This window comes from Pelodiscus sinensis, chromosome 3, assembly GCF_052426305.1.
Source record: "Pelodiscus sinensis isolate ZL-2025 chromosome 3, ASM5242630v1, whole genome shotgun sequence".
In the NCBI taxonomy this organism is placed as follows: Eukaryota; Metazoa; Chordata; order Testudines; family Trionychidae; genus Pelodiscus; species Pelodiscus sinensis.
In genome coordinates, this window is record NC_143054.1 from 141,648,146 (window position 1) to 141,660,576 (window position 12,431).

The following is a 12,431-nucleotide window of genomic DNA, read 5'->3' on the forward strand; positions in this document are numbered from 1 at the left end:
CTGGAGCAGGGTTGCCCATCAACCCCTTGGCTGTGGTGGAGGCTCTCACCATCCTGATTACGCCAAGGAGATGATGAGGCTATAGACAAAAAATCTTTGCAACAGCTTTTCAGGGATTGTGTTTAAAGTTCTCTCTCTCTCAGAAAAAATCCTATTTTGAGTCTCCATTTTGGTTCTGGTCTCTTGTTCATTCCACTTTTGCTAATGCCTTTTTGTCAATCTGACAGGAAATGCAGGAATAGTCTCTTAGATAGAACCATGTGTTCTGGCTTATCGCCACATAAATCAGTAGCAAATAAACTTTATTCTGGGGAATGATGAGCCATTACATGAGAAGGTGAAGCTGTAGGGCAGAAACTGTGGTACTGGAAGCCAGAGAAAGCTTAACTAAGTCAGTTTTTGCTAGGAACAATCTGCATTTGACGCGGCTGCTTCATGTGACATGTGGCAAACTGTGCCTGCTCACAGGTTGGCATTGACGTCAGCTGCATTTAGATCGTCTCCTAGCTATTGTTTGAATGGCTGCTCAGGTTAGCAGAGCTGTGCCGCATGCTCTGCAGCCTGCTCTTGCACAGAAACATTCTCTCTTCCCATCCCTGACCTAGAGAATAATCTATCTTTCATTAGTTTGATACCCACTGTTGTCCCTTACACCTTCCCTGCAACTCCCATAATTGGTGATCGTTAATGCCACAGACTGTGGAAGAATAGATGAAGATTTATCATGCATACATAATTTGGAAGCAATGGGCCATATCCTTCCCCTCTGTGGCATGATGCAGAACAGATGGAAGTAACAGAAATTCTCCTCTTTTGGCTGTAGTGTTTGTGGTAGAAGGGGAGTCAACATGACACTGAACTGTCCCTTTATATCTTGGAAACACCTCTATATCATGTGGGTTGGGGACATTGGGGGCTTATGGGATATATGGCCATATGGAGAGAGGAGAAGCTTAGGGACAGTCACTTTGTGACACGGTGCCCTGGAAACCTGGCAAATCTATCGGGAAATTTCCAATGAAAGTTAATACTGAGCTTGCTAGCATAAAAACTCCCTCAGACTCTGACCCATGGCCTCTATCCAACTACGAACGGGAAGGAATAGTCTGCATGTATGTGAGAGAGAAGTCCAGAGTTCCTCCTCTTGACCTGCTAACAGGATGAGTTGAAAACTGAATAAACCTGTAGGATGTACAGAGATTGACTCTGTACATCCTACAGGTTCTTCAACAATATATGCAATGAGTGCACCAAGTCTGAATCACAATTCGTGCTGGTGTGTGCTAGCATAGAATCCAATGCACAGCCCATTACTGTAGGATAATTTCCAACACATTTACCCCTAAGCCATCTCCTACTTGGCCTTACTACATCCTAAAAATGGCCAACACATCTTGATCAAGCGAGGTAGAGACTTATAAGGCAGCCACAATCTCCTCGAGAGTCAGACACATATTCTCCATTGGTTAAGAAAGAAATGGGGACTGAAAACTCTGAGGGGAAGGCTCCTAAGGCTGGAACAAAGCTGCCCATTGCATCCTTTCATCGAACTGTTAAATCTTTCCTTCAAAATCGTCACATTTGTTCAGAGACAAAAGCATAAAAGAAGCTGAATTGAGCCTGAAATCCAGCAGCAAGAAGGAAATGGCTTTCATTCAGAGCAAGGAGGGGCAAGAGACTCCTTTTTCTTTCCTGTAACCAATGGGATCACAGGAATCTGGGAAGGTGACGGATTAATGCAGGGGCTCCCCAGGTAGATGCTACGTGACTTCTGGCACGCTCCAAAAACGTTTCCACAGCGACCAGCTAAGCAAGAAATATGGAGTGTGACGGAATCCAACGGAAACTTGCACTTGAGGAGGAGGAGGAGGAGGAGGAGGAGGAGGGTGCTTTGCAACTTCAAGAGATTACTGAACCCACCATATGGGGCCCACGATTAAATGACTGGGGTTGTCATCAGAATCACAGCAGCTAGGAAGAGACTGGCATTGTAACCATCCCCACCCCCTCGACTTTAATTCTGCATTTTATAGCTGTTTTCCAGTGCAAGGCTCCATTCCAGATCCCTGTTCCTTTCTGTGCAAAGTCTGCATCCTTCTGTTCGGCAGAAATGCAGCTAGTGCGGGAAGTTTTTCCTAATTTTCAATTTAAACCTCCCTTGCTGCTTCTTGTGCTATCCTCAGAGGTTAAGGAGAATAATTTATCTCACTCCTCTTTGTAACAACCTTTTAGAATTGGGTTTGGTCATTTGGTGGTAAGTACAAGAAATGTGTCTTTTCTTTCCCAGACTAAACTAACCCAGTTCTTTCAATCTTCTCTCATAGGTCATGTTTTCTAGACTTTTAATCATTTTTGTTGCTCTTCTCTGGACCATCTCCAATTTGTCCACATCTTTCCTGAAATAATAATAAGCTCAGAGTAGAACAGAATTACTTCTAGTTTCTTGCTTACAACACTCCTATTAATACATCCCAAAATGATATTTTGTTTGTTTGTTTTTGCAACAGTCACACTGTTGACTCAGATTTATCTTGTGGTACGCTATGACCCCTAGATCCCTTTTTCCCTTTGGGTATGTCTACACTACCACCCTAGTTCGAACTAGGGTGGTTAATGTAGGCAACCGGAGTTGCAAATGAAGCCCGGGATTTGAATTTCCCGGGCTTCATTTGCATATTGCCGGGCGCCGCCATTTTTAAATGTCCGCTAGTTTGGACTCCGTGCCCACGCCTACACACGGCACGAACTAGGTAGTTCGGATTAGGCTTCCTATTCCGAACTACCATTACTCCTCATGGAACGAGGTGTACCGGTAGTTCGGAATAGAAAGCCTAATCCGAACTACCTAGTTCGTGCCGCGTGTAGCCGCGGGCACGGAGTCCGAACTAGCGGACATTTAAAAATGGCGGCGCCCGGCAATATGCAAATGAAGCCTGGGAAATTCAAATCCCGGGCTTCATTTGCAACTCCGGTTGCCTACATTAGCCACCCTAGTTCGAACTAGGGTGGTAGTGTTGACATACCCTTTCATGTTAAGTACTCCTTCTTAGACAGTCATTTCTCATTTTGTGTATGTGAAACTGATTGTTCCTTCCTAAGAGGAGTACTTTGCATTTGTCCTTATTGAATTTAATTGTGTTTACCTCAAACCATTTCTAAAGCCCTGGAAATCTGCAGATATCCACTTTGTCTGCAGGTATCTGCATTTGCAAATGTGGATATCTGCGGCTCATTTTTTCAGATATGGATACAAATTTTGTATCTGTGCAGGGCTCTAACCATTTCTCCAGTTTGTTCAGGTGAAGATCAGGTGGTTTAAGATGAGTAAGCCTAGCTGGGGTGGGTGCACATTTCACGCTGTGTCCTCAAGCACCTGAGCAGTGTGAATCTGGGACAGCAGGGGCTCCTTCTTGCTTGCCATGTGAAAGCAGATGCTTTGTTTTTAACTGAAATGTTTTATCTTCTGAATTGAAAAATAATTTGTAATGGGACAGAAAAATGTAGAAAAACATTTGTGAAGTGAAAACTCTTGCCCTAGGACTTTGCGTGTAATTGTATTTAGGTAACAGGGATGTGGCAGGCATTAGGAACATGAAAGAACCTTCCCGCCTCCTCGCCCCCCCCTTACTCTTTGTAGGCTCCACTTTCCTGGCTCAGGTGAGATTTTAATAACATTGAATCTATGGCCAGTGTTTGTTTTAGTTTTTATTAAGAAATTTAAACAAGGAATTTTAAATCTTTAACTGTAGCTGAACATGTATGATGCAGGTGGCATGCTGGGCAAATGAGAGATTCAGTTTGCAGCCAGTGAGTGGCGTGATGGGGCTGAGCCCCACCAGGGGTAGTAAGGATTTACTCTACAGCTAGTACGCAGTGAGAGAATGCTCATGGGCATAGAATTCCATCCAGTTAGAATGGGGAGCTCTTTCCTTATGCCCCCTCCTTTGCAGTATTCTTTGTTTATTAGTGACAGGGTGAAACTCTCCCTATTTAGGTTTTTGTCACTGGTAAAAGTGGAAGCTAAGGATATTGGGTAATGTAGGTGTGGGTGAAGCACAACCAGAGCTAAGTGCTTGTAGTCACGAAGGATGTGTTTAGAAAGGGAACCGGGCTATGCTGTCATATACAGTATATGGATATTAACATTAGCACCTGTTGACCAGGTGCTCAGTTTTGTTTACTGGAAGAATTATAGTGGGGTAAGATCTTACGTGTGCTGTTAGTGTTCATCACAGCCATGCTCTTGCTACTCTAACCACAGGTCCTTTGTTAAGGCAGCTGATGTCACTTTTATTACTGTGTGGGAACTTTTTAGGACATGAAGCCTTTCCATCAGGACATTGTTACTTATAAAGCTGCCTTCTCTCAGCCTCACCCCTAAATGAGGAGCCCTGAACCACTTCCAAAGCAGCAGTGCTATTGGAGGTTAGCTTGAAAGTGGCCCCTACACCAGAGGAAGCTCTTCTGCAAACAGCATTGTTTAAAAAGCCTCTCCCTCTACAATTAGCCTGGCACATACCCGGTTGCTCTGTGAACAAGGTTCAGCCCAGAGCTGAGACAGACATGGAGGATGAGACAAGGATTTCTATCTCTGATTGGAAATGAAGAGGCTGAAAGGGAGGTTGACTTTTGAAATGCAGCCCAGGTATCCTGGCAGCTGTTAAAGGGCCATAAAAGAGGCAGTGGTTTTAACACTGGTTGTTTGAGCTGCAAAACATGTTATTGTTTGGAAAGATGTAAGGAACTCTTCAGCATTCCTGCCTGTGTTTGGAGGGGTGGAGGCTGCAGCCTGCTCCAAAGAGGGAATAGGGAGCTCCAGATCTTTGTCCAGAGGATATTTTTCCCATGCTCTTTCCTCCCACACAGCAGCTCCCTCCCTTCTCTTCTGGAGCTGGGACATGCAAGAGTTTCAGCACAGACAGCACTTGGCTTATTTATCTTTGGTGGGTGCAACTTAAAAAGTAAATGGTCCTTTTTCTTTTTCATTTTTAAATACCAGAAACTTAAACAGAGCAGCATTATTGTGGGGAGCTTCTGCCACAAGCTCAGCTACTTGGGAAACCATTGCCCAGTAACTGCCAAACTGAGGGGTCAACCCCAGGTGTATATGTAATTTAGTACAGCACAAGCCACATCTGACATACAACTGCGCCTTAAAACAGAAGTATTTAATGCTAGTAAAAGCCACTTTTTACCTACAAGATACAAATCCTATTTACATTGCCCCTGCAGTGCAAATTATTTTTGTATCTTTCCCTAGTACCTTCCATCTGAGAATTTCAAAACACTTATCAGACTAATGAATTAAACCTCACAATCGTCCCATGAGGTAGGCATTAGCTCTGATTTACAGAGGCGGAAACTGAATAAAATATTGAGGGGAATAACTAACATTGGCTTGTTCTGAGTCAATGGCAGAGGCAGGAGTAGAACCAAGGCGTTTTACCTTCTTCTTCATCCTATTCTTTAACATAAGACCATCCTTCCTCCCAGATGTGACCTCAGCGGAGGGCCTATTCACAGCACCAGGAAAGACCCAGCATGGTGTGAATGAAGCATTTAATTTTCTCAGTTCTTGGGCGCTGTTGTAATGTGTTCTCTGAAAGGAGAAGGAAAGGGATATTCTTCCAGTTCGGCTGCTTATCAGGCTCACATGCTGGTGATTGACTTCCAAAAGAGCAGGCTTAGGGTGATTTCTGACACGCTTATTTGGAAAACTCCTGCATGAAAAGGTGGGTTTTGCATTGTTGTATCAAGATAGTGAGATCTGAGCTCAGCCTGGGCTCTGGTGAATGAGAGCTCCATAGTTACAAATCCTCCAGCGAGAACACTCTGACCCTGCACTTTATTAGTTCAAATCTGATTTCTCTCACTGGAAGCATCTTTTTTGAATGCACCTAAGACAGTGGGCTATGGAAAGAGTTAGGCTCCAAGATAGGGTCCTAAATCCACGAACGGTAAGTATCAAGATGTCAGTATAATCTGAAGTTTGACTAGCAGGTAGTGTAGAATGCAGAGTTCTGTTTCAATGTCTTCTCCTTAAAAGGCAGCTAGCTACACCCATTTCATTTTCTGAATGGCCTTTACATCAGCCATAAGTACAGCGCCTTGCAGCAATACAGTTAGGACGACATATGCATAATGTACTGGCTTGGGCTGTATAAAAGAAAAATGGCTATAGCTGTCTGGCCATCAGAAGACAAAGAGAGCATTTCTCGCTATTTTGGCATCTACAACACATAATGATAAATCTGCTCACCACTTTGAGCATGGGTGAAGAGACTATCTTAGTGGATGGTGAGTCCACAACCCCAGCAAATGCATTCTCCTACCAACCAACATCTCCTCTGTCTAATTAGCTTTGACCTCAGATCTACTTTTTGTCCTGAGTCTCACTTCAGAGGGGACTGAATCATTAGGGGCACTGATTTGTCTGTTTGTCAAGAAGCAGGCAAAGTTGGGGGAATCAGCTGCACAGCGATGAGATGGAAGAGTACAGCAGCTCAGTTCCTCCATGGGCCTCACCTTACAGATCTGAGGACCCTCAAGAAGGAGGAGCAGCTGCCTATCACCACCCTCAGGCTTCGGCAGAAGCAATGCAAATAAAGCACTCATTAGCATTTCTCACACTCTAATTTGCATAGTCTCTTCCGATCCTTTTAGCGGAAAAGGTTTTTGTGCAAAAAAAAAAAAAAAAAAAAAAAGCAGTATAGTTGGGGCCATTTGGCGCAAAAAAACCCCTTTTGTGCAAGATCCTGTTTTCCTCCTTTTTTGAGGCATAAGGGATCTTGCACAAAAGTGTTTTTTTGAGCAAAATAGCCCCATCTACACTGCTTTTTTTGTGCAAAAACCTCTTCTGCAAAAAGGATCGGAAGAGACTATGCAAATGAGAGTGTGAAATGCTAGTGAGTGCTTCATTTGCATTGCCTATGCTGACAAATCCCTGCAGTGTAGACATAGCCTCTGGGATCTAGCAGAAAAAAGTGAACTGGGCCACCCATTTGGTACAGTCTGGAGCTTCTGGCTTGTCCTGCAAGTAACAGTTCCTCATAGGCTCTCAGTCTAGCTGAATTATGGGCCAGTAGGAACCTGACAGTTCCAGCTGCTGTCTTTCTGATTTTGGCCTGATGCCTTATAGCTGTTTCTTGTTTGGACTGGAGAGATTTACCTGCAGTCCTTCTCCCCACACATTTTACCATACAGGCAGTCCCCGGGTTACGTACAAGATAGGGACTATAGGTTTGTTCTTAAGTTGAATTTGTATGTAAGTCGGAACTAGCTCCAGATTCAGCTGCTGCCACTGAAACTGACCAGGGGCTGACTATAGGAAGCCGGAGGCAGAGTTGCTCTGCCCCCAGCTTCCTGGAATCAGCCTGATCAGTTTCAACAGCTGCTGAATCTGGAGCCTGGGACAGAACAGCTGGGGCGCTGCCCGGTAGGTTCCCACAGGACCAACCCGGCAGCACCCCAGCTGCTCTACCCGAGGCGTCCCGCAACAAAAGCCTGGTCTGCTGGGGGGGGGTGCACTAGCTGCGCCCCCTCCCCCCCCCCAGCAGACCAGGGAGACCCGAGCAAAGCCGCACATGCGGAGGGACCCCGCTGCCCATGCGGCTTTGCTCCTGTCTCCCTGGGGTGCTGGGGGGAGTCCCCCCCAGTGCCCCAGGGAGACCCGAGTAAAGCCGCACAGGCGGAGGGACCCCGCCGCTCGTGTGGCTTTGCTCCTTTGCCCCCGAGCAAAGCCGCCCAGGCGGTGGGACCCCCGCCGCCTGGGCGGCTTTGCTCTGTCCCCCTGGTCTGCTGGGGGGGTCCAGCAAAGCCGCTGGACCCCCCCAGCAGACCAGGGGGACAGGAGCAAAGCCGCCCAGGAGGCGGGGGTCCCGTTGCCTGGGCGGCTTTGCTCCCGGGCAAACGAGCAAAGCCGCCCAGGCAGCGGCTTTGCTCGGGTGTCCCTGGTCTGCTGGGGGGGACCCCCCCAGCAGACCAGGGAGACCGGGAGAAGCTTTTCTTGCCCCGGAGGACACAGGCAGCGACCCGCCGCCTGTGAGCTCCGGGGCGAGAACAGCCCCGTTTGTAAGTGCGGATCCGCCGTAAGTCGGATCCGCCGTAAGTCGGGGACTGCCTGTATTTGCAGATTTGGTGTTGCAGCCCGCATTTTCTTCTCCAGACAGTTCCTGCCCGCTAGCACTGAATCCTATTTAGCACTCCTGCCATCTCTTCTCTGGTAGGTTGTTCCCAGATTATCCTGTCAAATATAAAACAAATAGTGGCTCTGAGCTTCTCACTTCCAGGAGAAACCGCATTTTCACACTGGCTCCTAACCTCCTCAGCAGAGCCAACACACAATTAATACTGAAACTAATCCCTACTCCCACCCCCACTCTAAAAGTGGAGCCAAGAAGGGCACAAGAAAATTAACCTTTTCCATAAATCACTCAGAGATTGGAGGCAGCTCTGAAAAGTGTCCTTGTCTTTTACTTTTCTCTTCTTTCCTCTCCCCCAGGACCTACAACAGGGCAAATCCTCCATCTTGGAGTGGGAAAGTTTTTCTTTGCCTTCCCGATGTTAATGCCACACAGCATTCTCAGAAGAGATTCTAGCTCTTTACCAGTTGTGGATTCCTGTTCCCAAGGCTGCTAGAGGCTTGGATTTGAGGGACTGAGATGAGGCAAAGCAAGTTACTCCAAGGCTTAGTATTCCACTCCCAGTTAGGCTCCTTAGATCAGCTATAAAGCTAGCTCAGGTACCATATAATAATCGCAGAATGCCAGTGCTGCTTTGTATAAAGGTTGAGAACTGCTTTCTGTTTAAAGACTGGCTTAATTGAATTACCTTGAAATCTGATGTGCTACACGGAGTCATGGAACAGAGTCAGTTATCCACATTTGTGGTCATTTGCATAAGGGGGTCTCAAGAAATAACCTACTGGGGGGCGGGAGGGGAGGAAGGAAAGCTATTTTTAAAGTTGTCAGATTCTAACAACTTTTTTTTGGTGTGTGCAGACCTAGGATTAAACCTTGCCTCTATTTATGCCCAAAATGGTGTCAGTCATTATCTATCCTGACAAGTGCAAGGTACCCATTAAACCCTTTGGGGGGGACACAACTGAAAATATTTGAAAGAGTTTGGCTTCTTGATATGCATATATGTAACACTCGTGAGCCAAACAGATTACACTTTGAAGACAGACAGCCCAAGACAACTGCTAGCCAGCCATAGCGCATCAGACCTGTGAGACTCAAGTGGACGTCTTGCACGAGGCAAATTCAAATCTGACACTTGCCAAAAACCTGAACAAATTTGCCTGTCAAAGGAATTTTTTTTTTTAGTTTGGGGAAATGTAATCCACATACAGCAGAAAACTCAGAAGTCATTCAAATTATTGTTGAAAATAAAAATTATACAGGGAAATGTTTGCAAAAGGGTGGGAAAGCAGACTGCAAAAACAGAAGGGCTGTGTCTACACTGGCATGAATTTCCGGAAATGCTTAAAACAGAATAGTTTTTGTTATAAGTATTTCCAGAAAAAGAGCGTCTACATTGGCAGGCTGCTTTTCCGGAAAAGCCCTTTTTCTGGAAAAGCATCTGTGGCCAATGTAGACGCGCTTTTCCGGAAAAGAGCCCCGATCATCATTTTCGCGATCGGGGCTTTTTTCCGGAAAAGACTACTGGGCTGTCTACACTGGCCCTTTTCCGGAACAGTGTTCTGGAATAAGGACTTATGCCCGAGCGGGAGCAGCGTAGCTTTTCCGGAATAGCGGCTGATTTTGTACAGTAGAGCATCATTGCTTTTCCGGAAATTCAAGGGCCAGTGTAGACAGCTCGCAGCTTATTCTGGAAAAGCGGCTGATTTTCCGGAATAAGTGGCCCAGTGTAGACACAGCCAAGGGGAAAACGGGAATGAGTGGTAGGGGAGGATGTTTAAGGTCAGGGGGCAGAGGCAGGGATTGGGAGGTGTGTGATGTGGGTTTAAATTGGCATAGCAGTGTACCTTATGTCTGTATTTCCTGGGTTTCAGAACTTTACATTCTGGAAGGGCACAACAGCATGCAATCTCAACTCTACATTAACTTTTTGGGGGGGGGGGAGGGTTAGTGGGTACACAGGCCAAACAGGCTAAAGAGCCCTCCTTAAGAATATCTGTTGCCTCTTAGGAGGTATAGCCAATAATAGCATTTGCTAACTCCTAGATCCAGACCACACACCGGTACCTCTCACCACAGGGAAAATGCGGAGTAAAACTAGACAGGCATTCTTGGAAATTAAAAAGGCAGTTCACAGTGCTAGGGTGAATCATGTGAAAGGGTCCAGAGTTCTTTGTCCTTCTAATATGGCAGCCCCCAACACACATAAGGTAGCAGAGTCCCTACTGTGCTAACTCTGCCTTGTGTACCATTAATTCACCTTCCTGTTCTAGCCACACAGCATCCCATTGGGTTCATTCCTTGACCGTAGCACATTTCACTGCAGGAAGGATGTCTTCTCATTAGCGCTGATGTTGGTCTATAGGATCCTGGAGCATCCAGCTGGAGAGGGGAGGAAGCCTGGTGATTCTGAGGAGCTTGCTGTGGCCAGGACTGACATTCTACCACATCCCCAGGACTAAACAGTACGGCTATATCTACCTTGGCACTGGTGAGAAGAACATTGACCTGCCCTTCATGCTGTGAATTGCCCACCCAAGCTGAAGATTCAATGAGAGAGATTATATATTTGAGGATTTGTAGTAGTTTGTTATAATAAACCTGTGTGAAACCTCTGCACTTGCCAGCAGTTTTCTGTGGCCCAGAAAGAGCCTCGAGGAGTTCCTTAATACCTCACTGTGTGTATTTTTTCCCCAAACTCTGGCCTGAGTTCCTTTCTGAGCCTGGCACTGCAAATCTTAGATTAGCCCATAGTGCATACCATCATCTTCCAGGAAAGCCAAGGTTTCACTCCAGGAATTAAACCTAGTCCCCCACCCCAACCACTCAGGCATTGTGTTCCAGATCTTATTCCTAGGCAGCATGAGTGAAGGTTGATTGTAGCAGGTGAATGTAAATAGAAAATAAGGCTTCTGTTCTAATATCAGAAGGAAAAGCTGCTGCATTGTGGGCTTGGCCCATAACTCAAGTTTCCTCTCTATACCCTGTGCTCAGTGGGGGGTACTGGGGAGAGAAGGGAGTCTGATTTGCTAAAAGTAGAGGTCCTATCTGCTCACAGCTGGCAGAAGTGAAAGACCCAACTGTGCAAAAGTCAGTCTGCTATGTTGGTAAATGCTGTGCTCTTAGGTTGTCACACTCAGGGTGCCACATGGAGTACCACTGCGCTTGTTTCACTTAGTCACTGTTCTCCCACTGTTAAATGGATAGCTGATTTGGGTTGCCTGCAATAGAAAAGATGTCTCAGAAGTAAGTTTGTTGTAGATGCAACAGGAGTAGTGATCCTTCAAAGAGAGGGGAAAGAGATAGAATAGGGCAACAGAATTTCTTGCCTCCATTTTCCAAGAGGCGCAGCTACAGATTTTACCTACAGTATTCAACACACTTAGGCTATGTCTACACGGAAGAGTTTTTGTGCAAAAACCCATGGAGCATCCACACTACAAGAGCATTTTTGTGCAAGAAAAAGTACAGTAGATTGTCAGAAGACAGGGCTTTTTGCACAAGAGTTATTCCTCTATGAGGAATAAACCTTTTTGCGCAAGAGCTCTTGTGCAAAAAGGCATGTGTGGACAGAAACCAGGGGTGCATCTAGACTGGCAAGATTTTGCGCAAAAGCATCTGCTTTTGCGCAAAAACTTGCCAGCTGTCTACACTGGCCGCTTGAATTTGTGTAAGAGCACTGACGTTCTAATGTAAGAATTCAGTGTTTCTTGTGCAAACAGTTTGACGCTCCCGCTCAGGGATAAGCCCTCTTGCACAAGAATACTTGCGCAAGAGGGCCAGTATAGACAGGCACATTAATTTTTTGCACAAGAAAGCCCAATGGCTAAAATGGCCATCGGAGCTTTCTTGCGCAAAAGTGCGTCTATTCTGGGCACAGATGCTTTTGTGTAAAAGCACTTTTTGCGCAAAAGCATCCGTGCCAATCTAGATGCTCTTTTCTGTTAAAAGTATTTCCGCAAAATCATGCCAGTCTAGATGCAGCCCAGGGGGTTGTTTTTTTTTTTTTTTACACAAGAAACCCCTATTGGAAAAAGCACAGGTGCTCCGACGGCCATTCTGTGAATGGCCATCAGCGCTTTCTTGCGCAAGAAGCCTGTGGCTGGCAGTGTGGATGCTATCTTGCACAAAAGCACATGATAGCGTGAATGTGCTCTTGTGCAAGAACTTTTTGCGGCAGATCTCTTTCGCAAAAAGTTCTTGCGCAAGAAGCCTGCAGTGTAGACATAGCCCCCGAGTCACTACTTACATTTACCATAAAGCCAAGTATCCAGGCATCTTGCACTCCAC

The 12,431-nt window shown here is 46.0% G+C and overlaps 1 protein-coding gene across 3 annotated transcripts in view; it reads left to right on the forward strand.

The window, feature by feature from the left end:
* The window catches only part of RSPH9 (radial spoke head component 9), a 31,548-nt gene extending 20,792 nt beyond the window's left edge, over positions 1 to 10,756 (forward strand). The window contains exon 5 of one of the 3 annotated variants that reach the window (XM_075925023.1): positions 10,507 to 10,756. In XM_075925023.1, coding sequence (XP_075781138.1) covers positions 10,507 to 10,667 — 161 coding nt within the window. In that variant the 3' untranslated portion in view covers positions 10,668 to 10,756. Of the gene's footprint in view, positions 1 to 10,467 lie in introns of all 3 variants that reach the window. The other 2 variants (XM_075925025.2, XM_075925026.1) reach the window with 2 other exon arrangements.
* Positions 10,757 to 12,431: the final 1,675 nt, after the last annotated feature.